This window comes from Drosophila pseudoobscura, chromosome X (genome assembly GCF_009870125.1).
Source record: "Drosophila pseudoobscura strain MV-25-SWS-2005 chromosome X, UCI_Dpse_MV25, whole genome shotgun sequence".
Lineage (NCBI taxonomy): Eukaryota > Metazoa > Arthropoda > Insecta > Diptera > Drosophilidae > Drosophila > Drosophila pseudoobscura.
In genome coordinates, this window is record NC_046683.1 from 15,529,749 (window position 1) to 15,546,455 (window position 16,707).

The window sequence follows — 16,707 nt, forward strand, 5'->3', positions numbered from 1 at the left end:
CAATCAGCATCGGCACACACCCACAGGGAGGGACCAGCACAGTCGCGGGCATTACAGCGACATTACAGTGGACACGATCATCAGCGGGTGAGATGGGAAACGAAACGCTTTGGAATTCCAATTAGTTGTCGCTCTCGCTCTTTCTCTCTCTTTTATTAATGACTGGTACGTGACTGTGGGACCGGCTTATAATCATTTCACATGTGACAGGCGGCAGGCGGCAGACAGCAGACGGGCAGAGCATTATCCATTATCCAACGATTGGCCCACCCACTGTGCAGCAAAACCGCACCAAACGTCTCCCCCTCGCACCCGCAGGAGACTCTTGGAACTGCAGTGTTGCCGTACTTCATCTTCATGAAAACTTTTGCGATTTGTTTAGGTTCGTAAAAGTTGTTGAATTTTATGTAAAGCAATTTACGTTTTGATTTTGATTTGCGCAAACGTCCAAAAAACAAGCCAAGCAGCAAATACATTGCCTCGCAAATAAATAGAATAAATGTTGGACCGAGTGGGGGGGGGGCGGGGGGGCCGGGTTCGGGCTGTGGTAAATTACATTTCATTTTTGAAATCAACGCGAGATGGCCGAGAGATGGAGTTAAGTTTTTTAGTGAAAAGCGGCAACGTCGCATTAAGGGACGTGTGTTCAATGAGCGAAAGGCGCAGATAGAGAGGGAGAGAGAGAGAGAGAGAGGGCTTGAAGAACGAGGCGAGGACAGGACAGGACAGTAAGTCCCAGGCCAGGCTCCTGTTGTAAATTCAATTTGATTTGATTTGATTTTCGTTCTCGTTTTCGTTTTCGTTTGAATGCACAGCACAACACAGAAACTTGAAAAACAGAAAAGGAGGAGCACAACACAAAGTGGAAGTGGAAGTGGAAGACGCTGAGTGGATAAGGAGATGGAGCAATGATACACATGTACATATTTCAAATAAGTGGAAATATATGGGGAAAGTTCCCCGTTTTTTCAGCCATTAATCCTTAGTGATCGGCGGATGGCTCCATCAAAAAATATCTTTCTTGAATTCTAGAATCGTTCCTATCGTTTCGTATTCCCCTTCTTTCAATCTCATTTCTTATCGATATTTATCCCTTCATTCTATTATTTCTTATCAGCAGGCAGCAGCTACGTTGCCCCATTTCTCACACAAGCACGCACGCACAGTGGGCCACACACACACAGCAGGACGCAAATAACAAGGCACGCGACACGTTTGCGTACGCCCATTGCCAATTTAGCGGCGAACGCATACATACAGACAGACATACATACATACATACATGTGTACACAGCCACATGTTTTAGACATTTACTTTTGCGGGCCACCGTCTCGAAGATTTTTCATTGAGCTTCGAGGCAAAAGTGCCTCTGCCTCTGCCTCTCGCTCTCTCCTTCTTCTGTTGTTGTTGCCTTCTCGCTTTTTCAGCTGGCGATAAAAATCAACAGTCAGCGGCGACGTCGACGTCTACAAGCAGCCGGCAAAACTTTTGATACCCTCAAAACGGGTATGCCAGACAGCATTTATGTTGGAACTGCAATTGTGGAATCGCTATATTATAAATTTTTGTTTTATTCATGTGTTTCGTAAGAGCTAGCATAATTAGTCTACTAAAACAACAAATGAATGTATGCATGTATGGAAGGATCAGCAAAGGGTATGACACGCTTCGACTACCGATATTCTCGCCGCTTTTCCACTCTCTTTTATCGCACAATTAATTGAAAAACATTCAAATTGTGCCATGCGGTGCTGTTGTTTTTGCTTTTATATTTTTCTAATTAATTTTCGGTCGAGCGTCCCACTGTAGTCGCTGTTTGTCTCTCTCCCTCTCTCACGCTGTCTCTGTTCCCATTCACGATACCGCTAAAGCTAACGCTGCCTTCTGCCAACCAAGCCTCTCATTGAGCCACGCTCGGCTCTCCCACTCACGTTGCCGCTCCTGTTCACGTGTGTTCCTATCAAACGATGATCCTCTCACGATACCGCGCACTGCTCCAACAACACAACATTACAAGAATAACACACTTCCCCTTTCTGCCAACCGCACCGCACCGCACCGCACTCACAGGTAGGTACTGCAGCAGCACTCTCTCGCTGCTGCTGAGCTTCACTCTCACTCTCTCACGCTGGCAGCGCTGCTGCTGGTGCTTCTGCTCCTACTGTTCTTATTGTTGTTGCTGTCTCTGTCTCTGTTGCTGCTGCTGCGTTTTGTTTATTTGTCTCTGTTCCACTTGTTTTTTGCCTTTCGCCTTTTGCACTTGTCCGTTCGTTGCTGCTGGTTGGCGCTGGCGCTGGCTCTGCTTCTTGTTTGCTTGTTATTATGCACACTTTTCCCGTTACATTTCAATTAGATTTTCGCTGATTTTTCGCACTAATTCTTTATTGGGAATTTAATTTGCGATTTAGAATATTTAGCACACCAATTTTTTTTTGTTTTTTGAGGAGAGCGCGAGACACACGAACCACCGCGCCGCGCCGCACGCCCGAAGTGCCTTTACGTTATATGATGAAAACCGAAACGACGACGACGCCGAGAACCGTTCAACATGAACGACGACGACGACGCGAGCAGAGCAAAACAGAGCAGAGCTGCCCCACTGAGCCAACAGCCAACAGCAGCAGCAGCAGCAGCAAAACGATGCGAAAAACGAATTGAGGCGAAGGCGAACAGGCACGGCATGGCACCCAACACACACATCCACACACACACACACAGACGAGGGAGCGAACGAGAGAGCAAGACCAGAGGCAAGCTTGAGAGAGCCAGCCAGCGCAATGCGTGAGAGCGTGTCAGGCTGTAAGTAAGCCGCCAGGCAGTGGGGGGGTGGCTTGTATAGGTAGCCATGCCTAATGAGAGAGGTTACCCCCCCCCCGCTGGCAGGGGGGAAAGCAAAGCGCATTTGGCAATTGAAATTGAAAGTTATAATCAAGGTGTATTCAAGACAAGGTGAGGGGCGATACCACGATACCACATTTCGATTTCAGTGCATGCACACGCACTCCGATTAAGAGAGAGAGAGAGAGAGTGACAGAAAGAAATGTGTGACATTCGAGGAGCGAGAATAGTCCTCACCTTTTACGAATACACCTTGATTGTAATGAGACGACGGCGGTGGCGACGGCGGCTGCAAATCCATCATCAAACAGCTGCCGCTGCCACTGCCGGTGGGTGCGCTGCTATTGCTCACTCTCTCACTCTCTCACTCTTTCTCTTCCTGTCTTTCTGGCTCTCTTTGGCAAACAGCGGAAATCCAATTACAGGCAGAGAAGGGACTCCGGACCCCAGCAGACAGAGCGGCAGCGACAGTGTCGCGGCGCCGTAGCTTACAGTGACTCGAAAAGGAACACGCATATACACACACACAGACGCACAAGCAGTGGGACGCATGGGGACAACAGATGGATCAAGTGGGATTCACACACACGCACACAAGCCGACGGACGACTTGAGGACAGTGGGAGGAACCGAAATCGCAAAAAGAAACAACAAAAACGTGACTTTGAATTATCCCACGGGGAATATAGGGAAAACAGTGGAAAAGCGGCGTTGAGTGGAGGAGAAACAAATGATACTGGAAGAATAAATGTAGCTGTGTGATTTATGCCTAAGTTTCGAGTAAATAATATTCTAGCTCCGTCATGACCTCCTTAAGGCGGAGGAGTTCAGCGCACAAGGGTTAAAGTTAAGGTATATGGGAAAATATAAATATTGTTGATGGTTTCCAAAATGATTTTCATTAAAGATCATCGACAATACCTCGGATGGAATAGTATTTCAGAATAAAGGTCTCTTGGGGAACACTTCGCCTTTTTTCGATGGTTTACAACTTCCACAGCACGAACTTTATTCCAATTTTGAGGAAAACTTTAAACACGTAACTTTAAAAACTGCTAGAATCTTTAAAAGACATCTTATGAAACATTTTGATGAATGTTTTGGTATAAGAAAAACCAAAATTTACCGTTAAATGAGGTCTCGTAGGTAGAAAAAGTTTAGCTAGAGATCAAATCGATTAATTAACGATTATTAAATATCGTTTGTTTTTGCCCGTCTCTAACCCACATTCTTCTGCATTTTTGTTGCTCTTCCCCCCCTGCCTTTGCCCCAGCACCAATCACTAATCTTTCGGTTGCCAGTTTTGCTGACTCTTTTCCCTCTCCTTAGCCTGCCACCCTCCTGCTTCTTAGACAACGTTTATCGCGGGCGATAAAAAAAAAAAACGCAGCCCCAGTATTTTTTTGCTTTTCGGTGGGGTGTTGGGTGCCAGGTGGGCAGGGGCACCGGCACCGGCACCAATGCAGCACCTACAAAGCGATGCCGACTCTCAGATTCTTATCAGCAAAAAAGAAGCGACAGCGAGCGCGTCGGCAGCGGGCGGCAACAACAGCAACAATGATCGTCGACGCTGCCCGCGTGCTGTTATCACAAAACAAACGGCACCTGCCGGACCCGATCCGGGGACCGGCCCCCTGCGGACCAAAACGGTGGCGACAGCAGCAGGCAGCAGGCAGCAGCAGCAGCAGCCGGCAGCGACGTCACAAGAGAGCAGGGCAGACGCAGAGTAAGAGCGACAGCGAGTGTCAACAAAAGAGAGACAGAGCGAGAGAGAGAGAGAGAAAGAGTGGGTGGAGAAGGAGTGTTTAAGGAGGAAAAGCATAGGCGACACATCTGCTGCTGCTGCCGCCGCCTCTCCGCCTTCATCTTTGTTGTTTTTTATTTAAAAGATTTACATTTTAAGCAATTAATAGACATGGGGGGGGGGGGGGGGTGGTAGCGGAGTGTGTGCGAGAGAGACAAGCGAATGGGAATACCACCCTCATGTTAGGGTAGCGGGGGCAACCTTGAACTTTGACCTCGCCCCCACACACAACCAGCATTCCAATCTGCGCCTAAAAATTTGATTGCCAAAGAAGAAGAGAAAGACGAAGCAAAAGAAGAACGAGAAGCTTAAGAGAAAGACGAAGAAGAAGGAAAAGCAGAAGCAGCCACAATTTTGTTCCAGTCTTTCCCGCCTCCGGCATCGGCGGCACCTGAGCAGGCTCTCTCTTTCTCCCTCACACCCCCTACCTACCCCACTCCGACGAACACTTGATGTGTGACGACAGTTCTCTCTCTCTCCCTCTCTCTCTCTCTCCCCTCCTTTGTCTCGTTTGGGGGAAGATGGATTTTGGGTGGATGTGGGAATGGCAGGGCAATAATTAGTCCCAAGTGGGTTTCATAGCAAACAGCTTATGGCTATGTGGATTAGTGGGCGGCTCGGTTGGACCTTTGATGCTACGGATTGAGCGAGCGGGAGCGGGAGCGAGAGAGAGAGACATACAAATGTCTCCACTTGTTGGGAGATGGAGATGGAGTGGGGGCAGGCATGGGTAGAAGGATTTTGCAATTTGAGATACTCGTACCCTGATTCCAATTCCGAATATTTCAAAACGAGTATCGGCTCTCCGTTTCCGGGTTTAAATTTCTCTCAAAGGAAAAGATTTGACTACTTCAATCTCTCTTGTGGAGGCATTGACTTTGATCGCGTACAATTTAATATTTCAAGGTTATTTTCTTCACTCTTCACGATTACTCTCTGTTGCATCAACGTGGGAGCAATGCCGTTATTTGGAGCATACTTTTGTTGAAGATATATCATCGGACATGCATCATTATATGAGAGTATTCATTAAACAATCCAAATCACGAGATATCCACCGCCAGCACCGCCGCTTTGCGAGTGAATCCACATTTGATTCGATCCTCCTCCTCCTCCGCCTCCTCCTCCTCCCGTGTATCATTCATTCCACATTTGTATGCCACATGCGATCGTGCGCTATATATAATAATCTCTCCCGCCAAATTGCTTGCAATTTTGTTGCTGCTTTTGTATATTCTTTTTTCCATTCTTTCTTTCATTTCTGTTTTCGTGTATCTCTATTTTTATGTTTTTTTTTTTTGTAGATAAGCGAAGCTTTGCATGTTCATGAGTGGAGGGGATCTATTCCCCTCTCCGGTACACTAACCATCCCGTAGGTCATGCTTTATTAAACAAATGGCACACAGCAACACTCACACAGGAGGAGGGAAGGTAATGGAATGCTTGGGTAGCCGAGTTTATGAATAGAATTCTAACAACTTAATTATAGATATCGGAGAGTGGATCGGATCGCTTGGTTGGCGGGGGTTCTGTGGGGAGGATACACAAAGAATGGGACAGATCTGACAACGAAAAGGTTTCATGTCTATAATGAATCCACATTCAGGAATACTCGGCACAGATAATGAATGTAACCCTTTCAATTTTGTCAAAGAATATAATTCTGATTTAATAATAGATATGGAAATTACTGATTCAATACCCGAGATTATTATTGCCCTTAAACAAAGAAAACAAGAATGAAAATCCATTCTCTAAGGATAGTCGGGATTTCTAGGCGAAATCGAGCTGGAAATACCGACTATACATATTTCATTGATATTAAGGCATATAATGAATACAATTAATACATTAACAAATAATTAAAGAATATACATAACATGGATGGATAGTCATAGATATAGGAGAGATCTGCTATAAAAATTGGGCACAAAATTATTCGGGTATAGAGGGGGGTTCCTGGCTAGAGATATTATCGATTCAACACTGCATTTAGAAAATATTCATGGTTTTCCAACTGGAATTCAAACGGAATTTCCTAGGGGTAGATCTTCGAATTGATCCCCATTCGAATTCGATTGTACTGTTTCTCACTCACCTTGAGGGCGAATTCCGAAAATTGTAGCAACAACAGCAGAAGGAGCACACCATATACACAAGAAAATTGATGCTGCCGCACCACGTCGACGTTGAGGTATTGCCGGTGGCTCCGGTGGCACTGCCACAGCCGCTGCCGCTGCTGCTGTTGTTGTTGTTGTTGTTGTTCAGGGAGCTTCCGCCCACACCGCCCGTTAGGGTGGTAGAATTCTCCTCGGTGCCCGCTGTTCCCCCAGTCCCCGTTGTGCCGCTGCTGCTGTGGCGACTCGAGAGATTGCAGAGATCGAGTCCCGCCGCTGCGATAATCGAGGCAGCAGAGGATTTGCGACGTCCAGTCGCTGCTGCTGCTGCTGCTGCCGCTGCTGCTCCTTTCGCTGCTCCTCCTCCGCCCGTTGCTACTGCCAGTGCAGCTGCTGCGCTGCTGCTGCCGTTGTTGTTGGGTGCTGCTCTGCTGGCTTTGGTGGTCTGCTTCAGGAATTTGCTCAGTCGGCGGGCAGCTAGATGCGGCGGGGGCTGGGGACTTTGTCCGCCCAAAGCCGGTGGTGCACTGCAGGTGGAACGTTTTCGTTGCAGCTGGATCGTCGCTGCTGTTGCGAGGTCTGCTGCTGTTGCGTGGTCTGCCGCTGCTGCTGCTGCTGTTGCTGCAGGCGATGCATCCACGAAGCTTATTTGCTTCCACTTCTTTTTCTTCTTCTTTACTTTGGCGGTGGCCTTGAGCAAATGGCGCGATCGGAATGCCGCTGCTGCAGTTGTTGTCTGTGTGGCTGCGGCAACAGTGGTTGCTGCTGCTGCTGCGGGGATTACTCTTCTTGAGCGGACTGATCCGCCGGCTACTTCTCTTCCCGCTGCGGGTCCTTCTCCTGCTGCTGCTGCGGCTGCGGCTGGCGTTAGGCTCTGGCTGCGCCTTTGACGCGGCGCTGCGGCAACGTCGGCGGCGGCGTCGTCGTCACCTTTGGCCGCCAGTTCAAAAACTTTTCACCCGGCCACCCACACACACACACACACACACGCAGGCACGCAGACAGAGGCAATCTCTCCCGCTGACACACACACCACACACACACACACACACGCGCGTACGCTTACGCTCACGCAGGCGGCGTGTGTCGTCGACGTCGCGGTCGCGGCATTTGATAAGCGGCTTCTCTGGTTGTTGTTGCTGTTGCTGCTGCTGCGCCGCTGCGGCGGCTGCTGCTTTGATTTGAGTGCTGCTTCTGTGGCCGCTTCAGCTCAGCCTCTGTCGCTGCTGCTGCTGCTGGATAACTGTTTTTGGCACTGCTTTTTTATGTAATTTTTGAAAACACTTGCAAAAAAAATTGTCAAAAAAATACTTAATAATAATGTAATTTTTCTTTGTTTTTTTTTTTTTTGGTTTTTGTCTCACATCCACACACAGAGACACACGAGAGCACGAGCGCGCGCGCCTACACAGAGACAGGGAGCGAAGACGACGGCAACGGCGACGGAAGCAAAAAGGAATTTCTGGCGTGTAGCGGTAAACGCGTGCGATGCTCACAGCTGCAGCGACCGCACGACATTAAGCAGAGGGACAGAACAGAAGCCCAAGCAGCGCCCAGCGCCAGCGCCAGCGCCAAAACGATATGGGAGTAGAACAGCAGGCAGAGGCAGCGGGCAGAAGCAGCTGGCAGAGTCCATGGTATATCCATACACGGTGGGGTCATTCCGCTCTTCAGCTGGCCTAGGTTGTTATCACACACTCTCTCTCTCTCTCTCTCTCTCTCTCTGACTCTCTTTATCTCAACCTGTACGCGGACACACTAAAAACACGAGACGCAATAGCACATGATCTAATGAATCCCCACAGGTTAACATACAGATTCCAGACCATAAGCATACGCATACGCGTACGCACACGATTGTTAGAATTAGGTAAGCAATAGGAGACCGCACGCAGAGCTGGTCTCACCTTAAATAGGTACACTCTGGCAGAGGCGGCTGAAGCAGCAGCAGAAGCAGCGGGAGCAAATGACAGAGAGCGGCCGAAGAAGCGAGTGGGAAAAAACCACGAAGCGAAAGAGACCACGCACAGAGAGGGTGACGGCGAAGGAGAAGGCGAAAGCGTGCAGGCGAAAGCACGCCGCCAGCGGAAGCTGTGTGGAGACCGAGTGACGCCGGCAGCGCAGCCAAGCGATACTCTTTGATTTGTCTAGCCTATAGCGAGTGCGTATGCACGAACACGCAATGGGTTGGTTGCAGGCGGGTCGAATGGATTTTGTTAGCCCTAGAAAAGCCATATGCGGGTATGATCGAATAATTAGCATCTAGCCACCATCTTTAACCCCAGATCTCCTATTATACATGACACTATTACGTTGTACAAGTGTAGCAGACTCATTCGATACGATTGACGCGACCTTTTGCCCCACGAGTGATTGTGAACTCAACTCGAAAAAATTGCAGTTGAGTATATTTTTACACCATAATCGTTTAGCTTCCACTTGAGAGATTAATATTAAAAGGGTAGTCAATCCTTCGTGTGAAAACCACTAATATTGCGAAAAAGGCCATTTCCGTTTTATACTGAAGGACGGATGTAGACATTAGACAAAGATTACAATTACCAGATGTCTTACTTATGTACATATGTATGTAAATTATAATAAATTCTTTCGATATGCATATTTTGGGGACTTTTTTTCGAGATGTATAATAGGGTAAGAGTAGGGTATCCAGTGATCGGGGAGTTTTACTCTGTCGTTGCGCTGCTACTGAATGAAATGCGCAAAATAGTAGCAGACGCCGGCGTCGCTGCCACGCTATGTTCTATGCGACTTCGGTGCGGAGAAGAACTGAAATGAGCGGAGTGGCGGCTGGGTCCCCTTCATTTTTTTGCGCTCTCTTCTTTGGATTTCTTTCTAGTTTTGTTCATCTAATCTTTCTTATCTTTTGTTGTTATTTACTTTTATTTCGGTTTTTCTATTATTTATTTGTTGTTCTGCTGGACAAGATAGAGAGTGCAGGCTCTCTTGCCTTCGTTTGTGGCTTCTCTTTTGCGCAGAAAGGTGCGCGCTCTTTGTTTTTTCGTAAAGTGCCGTCGCTCTTAAAGCGTCGCATTCGCAGCTGGCTTTTGTTGCTGCCGTTTTCACGCTGCCACGGCTGTTTCTGTTGCCCTTGTTGTTGTTGTTTTTGTTGTTGTTGCGCGTTGCACTTGAAAACTTTACTTACGCACAGCACCCCCACCTTTCAGCCGGCACCCCGCTCTCTCTCACTCCCTCTCTCTATCTCACTCTCACTCTTTGTGTTTCTCTGTCTCTCTTTGGCCGGCTGAAGTGCATTTGCATTTGTTATTGAGCCGCCGCCCCCTAAGCTGGGTCAAGTGATGGGCGCGGCGGCGGCGGCGGCGGCAGAGCAGAGCAGCCAGGGTGTGCAGCAGCAGCGGCAGCAGGCGACGCAGCAGAATTGAACTCAAGTGGAACACTGGTCCACAGGATTGCAGGGATCCCATCGAGTGAGAAAAGGTCATTAAAGAGAGGACTGCAGTCAACCCTCGTTCCACAAAACACCCAACCGGATCACAATTTCCCTTAAGCGAATAGACTTGTTATCGACTATCGATAATCGGGGCGACTGGTCTCTGCTTTAAGGACCGTGTCCAAATGTGTCCTCTTGGAACCCGGCAGTCTACGAGTATCTATAAGATACTTATTGCCATTTATGTACAGATATTCTGAACACATTCTGGAGATATTCTTTGCTCGGCTGTCTGGTGTAATTAAATCGCTCTCTTCACGGCACGAGGCAGTTCTGATTGCTATATTAGTTATCCTCTTTACATCATCCACCACTCGTGCCTCGTGCCACACGGGGGGGCAGTTGGGGTAACCTTATGCTGCACTTGCTCTCGGGCACTGGGTCCCAGGTCCCAGGTCCCGGGTCCCGGCTCATTGCCTGGTATTTTGTTATTAGCTCTTAAGTTGCCCCAGGTGCCTCAAGGTGCTCCAAGAGGGGTCACCGGAAAGTTTCAAATTTCTTTTGGCCAATAAAAATAAACAAAGGAGCGTCGCCAGTGGTGGCAGAGCAGCGACGGGCGGGGTTGGGGCGGGGAAGGAGTGGGGGGGGGGGGGACTGAAATGAGCTCCAGGCTCGGATTGCAATTATCCTCCGACTGGCGGGTAGCGTCTCCAGCAGCTGCGAGAGTTATCCATCAAAGATGGATGCCGCTTTCCACAGGCTCTAATGAAAATTTGCTACCATTTTGCAAAGAGTCGCCTTGAGTGTCTAAATACTGGAGAGGATGGGGATCGGCACGGGTATGGGGATGGGGATGGAGAGGTCCGGACTCAGGTGGGGACACTTATCCATTCAGTTGGAAAGAAACGAAAACGAGACGAAAGGAGGGGAAATTTATCCTGTTATGGTTATGGCTTCCTCCTCAAACTGCCATCCAGCCAGATGTTATCGCAATTTTGGTATTTTGCATAAACAGGCACAGAGATCTGTCAAAAGGAAAAGATATACTCTTGATGGGTAAACTCTCTCTCTCTCTCTCTCTCTGTGGGAGTACGTGGACTTTCTGCTTGGGTTTTGGGTCCCGGAACTTTAATTTTACTATCAGATATTGAAGAAAATATCTTTCAATATTGAATGGAGGAAACCTCCATTGGGATCCATCCTCAGATGAAGAGTACCTAATCTTCGTCCATGGTTTCCCCCTGTATTATTCTACTATTCTGTGCCTTGTCTGTCCATCGCATCCACTTTTCCACGGCCGCTTTGACAAACAGCCGACAACAATAACAAAAAAAGAGGAAGGACACACGGCCAAAACATACAAAAAAAAAACAACAAAAAAACACACACAAAACTAATGGACGGGCAATGGCACCCAGGGGGCTGGCTAAAGAGATACGGAGAGCAGGATAGATAGACGGTGAGGGGGGGAAATAGAGAAAGAGAGGGAGAGAGAGTGTGTGGGGGGTGGACTATATATATAACACCCTGTGGAGTGTTCTCCGTGTTGTTTGTTGGAGAGATTTCTGGCGGCTGCCCACGAGTCAAATATTTGTTAAACAACTTTCAAGCGTTTCTTTTTCTCCCTCTCTCAACTCACAAAACTAATTATTCTCTGGAGATATTGTACGTACGGATAACCCATCAAATTGTAATAAATATCTTTCCAGATAAATAGCGATATAAAGCTTCTTATAAAATTCTTTTAAAATGTATTCCAGATCTATCCCAGAATTAAAAGATGAGTTTTGGATACAGAAGTTTTCTATGGTAGTTTTCCTAAATTGTACTAAATTGCCATAAAAAAGAGATTAAAGCTATTGCAAAGCTTTCCCTCTGGCACTTGCAAAGAACTCGAATTTGCTATAAATATTTAGGTTTCCAAAATTGACAAAAAGGTTTTTGCAATAAAGGAAACAAAACCTTTTTTTTCGCCAAAAAGTGGCGTCTACAAAGAAAATCCCGTAAATCGTTTTCGTTTATATTTTTTGTAAAGATTTGTTTGATTCGGTAACTCGTAATTTGTCCCATAGAATAAAGAAGAAAGAGGCAGCAGAGGGTTTTTTTTCCACAGATAAAATCTCATTAAGAGTTTTCCTAGTAAAATGTCAGCGCAATGGCAACAGGTTTTTCTTAATGTGTGGTTTTCTGTGTAAAAAAGGAGTGAATAAAAAGTCCTCATTAATATACGCCTCTGCACTGTGATTGTTGTTTGTTAAGCCATGCAAAAAAATAATCCCTTTGACTTGCCGTTGCCTTTGACGGGGCCCCGACAAATATTCAACGGAGTGTCCTTGGATTTTTCAAATATTTTCCATCATACATGGAGCTCGTGTGGAGCTCCTACCACCTCCAGGTGGTTCATTAATGCCCTTTTTGTTGTTGTCAATTTCCTGCGCTTTGAGATCGCATTTCGCATTTTGTTGGAGATTTTCAGTACGCCCGCGAATGTGCGTGTGCAACACGCCCCCGCTGTGCCTGCCACTTTTGCACTTTTTTTCCCCGTTTTGTTTTCCTGCAGTTAACTTTATTGCCATCTGGAGGCGGGATCGTGTACCTGGCCCGCGGGCAAACAAATTGCATGCGGCTCTCATTTCTCATTTCGCATTTCATGTGTCTGGCGTCGCTGCCGCTGCCGCAGCCACTGCCGCTGCCACTGCACTTACAGCAGGTAGCAAGGTGGGCAGCACCTCGGGCGGACCACGCCCACGTGGCAGCACTGCCACAGAGCGATCCACCAGCAGCACTGAAGCTGGATTCCCGAAACAACCACACGCGCTGCTACGCCGCATACCAAAAAGTTAATCATAAAAAAACGCACCGGCCAAGGCCAAAGGCCAAGGTTCACCGTGTTGTTTGATTGTTTTTCCTAGGGGCGGCAAAGCGTGGGGCGTTTGCAACAAGTTGCACATGGCGTATACGCAATATTCGGTGTAACAGCGAGATTTGCTGTTTTCACACAAAGGGTCGGCGCGATTCCGAGTTCTGTGAGAGCCAAATGGGTGGGGGAGGGTGGGGAGGGAAGAGAGGTAGCTTACCCGCGCCGCGGATCAGTAATCAAAGCGCTCGAAAAACACTCACCTGTAAAAAAGAAAGAGGGAATTTTCAATTAGTTTGCGCCATGCATACATATGTGGGTTTATTAAATTTAAATATCAAAACTAAAGACTGGTAAAGTGCGGAACTTAAGCTGACTTTCTGAGTGCTCTTTTATTTGATCCTTTTTGTTATTCTCTTATAGAAATGTTTGCCTCTTGCACTGAATGATGTCGGGCTAAGTTTCGTTTTTCTTTGTAATTCCTTAATAAAAATGTTCTTCATCTCAAGATGACAGACAGACAGTTAACCCCACATGAAATCCTTGCTGCCTGCTATATCCTTTAATGCGAGTAGCTTAAAGCTTTAAAATCCTGACCACTAGCAACAAAATTCGGATTGTCCAAGTGCTGTAAGCTCACTAAGCTTTTTCCACCAGGAAGCTTCCACAATCTGAATGCTTCTCGGGTGAAAGTTTAATGGAAAATGGAAAAGTTCTTGGTGTGGTGAAAAGCTTAGCGAGTGCTTTGCATTTTTTGTTTGAAAGCTTTGGTTCACTGCGAAGCTCCTTCTGTGAAGAGCTTTCTAAAGATCAATGCGATACGAAATTGCAGCAATGCTGTTTACTATTTAAGATACATTTGTATCTTTCGTGGGAAAAAGTGGCTGGAATTGTCCAAATTTGCATTTAATCATATTTTAACCATTTTTGAAAATATATCTAAAAGTATCTCGTGGATACATATGTATCTTTAGCCCTTTTAAAACTACATTTTGATGCCAAAATGTGATGTGATGCATCACAAATACAAATTAAGGGATTTCAGAGATATTTTATTAAATATCTTCAAGATACATATGTATCTTTCGTGGGAAAAAGTTACTAGAAATGCCTAAATTTGCATCTAATCATATTTTAGTCATTTTTAAACATATTTCTAAAAGTATCTAGTGGATATATATGTATTCTTAGCCCTTTTAATTCTGTATTTTGATGCAAAAATGGTTTGTCATGCATCCCAAATACAAATTTAAGGATTTAAGAGATTTTTTTCTAAAGTATCTTCAAGATAGATTGGTATCTTTTTTAGGAAGGGGTAGCCTGAATAGTTTATATTTGCAGAAAATCATAATTTACCATTTTTCAATATATTTCTAAAAGTATCTCGTGGATACATACGTATCTTCATCCTTAAAAATTTTGTCAAATGTCTTCCAAGTCCAAATTGGGCGATTTCAGATATACCTACTTAAGTCTCCTCAAGATAGATTTCTATCTTTAAACCCTAAGAGGTATATTTTCAGAAAAAACTAGCCTTGAATGTTCCTTAATTTAATTTTAATAAATTTCCAGCTGCAGGATTGGTGGCGTGGCCAACAAAAAAAAATATGGTACAAGCTCGGCATGTGGACACAAGTGAGATAGAGATAAAGAGAAAGCGCATGGGGCCATCTCAAAGGCCAAAACAAAACATAATTTAACCCTGCCCCATGGGTAGTTCACAATTGTTTTGTTTACAAAAAAAAAAAAATGACAAAGAGATTGCTCGCTTCCAGGAAAATTAGAAAAGGCCAAGCATTCTACTCTGTGGAAAAGAGCAAAAAATAAACTGACTTATAGAAGTTGGGCAACAGTTGGAAGCCCCTCAAATGAAGAGGTGTTTGAAGTCCTGCTGCTGAGTGTTGTAGATGATAATTACCTAAATTAAATGGGTCACAGGAGAGGTGTTGTTCAAATGATTGCAAAAGAGCAGAACGAAGCCTTAATCAGCATGGCACATGTTCCTAGAGCCAATATTTTGGTAGAATAATGAACGGAAGCACTTGCAAGAAGGTTGACCAAGTTGAACTTTTGCTCATTTGTCGCCGATTTGCCTACGTGTTCCCGCTTTATTTTCAATTGGAGGCAGCCCTCCTCCTCTTGCAATGCAATAAATTACATTCCTTTCTCGCTTGCTCTCTGCCTCTCTTCCTCTCTGTCCCTTTCATTTTAATGGTCCTGTGTTTATTATCATTGCTTCTCTCATACCCGGGCTTCACCTTTGTGCCACTGGGGACCTCAGCTCTCAGTTCACGGGATTTTCCAACTTTTTCTGCTTCGCCTTTCCTCTCTGGCTGGCTTTTTCTCTCTCTCTTTCCCCTTCTCTCTCTCTCTGTCTCGTTGTGTTGCTCCCTTTCAATGTTTGTCTAACCCATCTCAGATTGCCTTTATCTTTGGGATATACTTCAAATGGCCATCCGAGCTGGCAGGCTCTTATGCTGCCTCGTCTCTTACTTAAGCCCGGGGCCAGGAAGAGGTTTACCTTCAAAATGTCACACGCTTCGTATGCGTAATATTTGTAATGTCAGCATTAACGTTGCCCCGAGGGGCTGGGGCAGAAGCAGGGCCAGGGCCATGGGATAAAAGATTGCTTGGATGGATGGATAGATCATCAGTGCATTATGTTGCAACGTTTTATGCTAATTAACAACTTAACGCGATTTTCATTTTGTGGGTTTTTTTTCCTTTTTGTTTTGCCGTTGCCTAAAATTCCACGCATAATATTTGAGCGTCACGCTGGGAGTCGCAGCTAGAGCCGCGGCTCTACATTTATACCCAATACTTAGCCAGTACGGCTCTCCTCCGCTAGAGGATGCACACTGCACGACGAAGAGTGTGTGTGAGAGTGAGAGAGAGCGGGGTTTGGGTAGCTACTGAAATTTAATTTGTTCCTTGTGGCTATAATAATAATAACGAATCTGCACTCTTGATTTTCTCGTCTCTCGCTTCCTTCTGGGTGTTACACAAGCCACTGTCATTCCAAGTCTAGTATAGCCATATACTCTCCTTGAGTATCCGGTATTAGAAAGCAGCGTTCCGATGGGCATAAATGGGCATACAGAAAATTGGAGACAGACAGAGCGGAAGGTGGAGGTGGGAGAGAGAGAGTGGGAGTGGGAGAAGCTATTTAAGAGGCGTAATTTACAGTTGATTTGAAGCCTACTAATTATCGTAAATATGCTGTAACGATGGGGCCTTGATTGTGTTTCCCACCACCGCCCCCCCCCCCCCCACACACACACACACACTGCAGTCTGATTTTATGGCATAAATATGGCTCGAAAATATCATAAATGTTGATTTAAAATTGAAATGAGTTGCATAAATTATTGCGATTCTATCAGGGCACTCAACAACACTGTATTTGGGTCACAGCCAACACTAGTTGTGTTAATTTGCCACCCAAAGAAAGAGAAAGAGAGAGGGAGAGAGAGAGCGAGAGCGAGAGAGAGAGTGAGGGAGGGTTGAATGGGCAAACAAACCAATACTGAATAGAGGACTATTCGCTCTACAAGAAGAATTAGTCAAGCACCAGCGTGTCAGGCGAACCAGTGTTGGACAAGGACGAAGCGTGGACTGTGGACAGTTCTCTAATATTTGAAACTTTAATAAAGCATCCATCCATCCTTCCCCCGTCTT

General features: G+C 46.0%; 1 protein-coding gene and 1 long non-coding RNA gene across 9 annotated transcripts in view; one reads left to right on the forward strand and one right to left on the reverse strand.

Moving 5' to 3' along the window:
* dnc (phosphodiesterase dunce) overlaps positions 1–16,707 on the reverse strand; it is a 118,321-nt gene that overhangs the window by 52,616 nt on the left and 48,998 nt on the right. The window contains exon 1 of one of the 8 annotated variants that reach the window (XM_033384531.1): positions 6,742–7,695. The exons of the other annotated variants lie outside the window; for them this stretch is intronic. Within the exon in view, the coding sequence (XP_033240422.1) occupies positions 6,742–6,794 (53 nt within the window). The 5' untranslated portion in view covers positions 6,795–7,695. Of the gene's footprint in view, positions 1–6,741; positions 7,696–16,707 lie in introns of those variants that run through there. 8 annotated transcript variants of the gene reach the window in all.
* Positions 1,673–3,612, forward strand: LOC117185044 (uncharacterized). The gene is made up of 2 exons (XR_004470533.1): positions 1,673–2,800; positions 3,248–3,612. It is a non-coding gene; the product is annotated as an uncharacterized lncRNA (long non-coding RNA).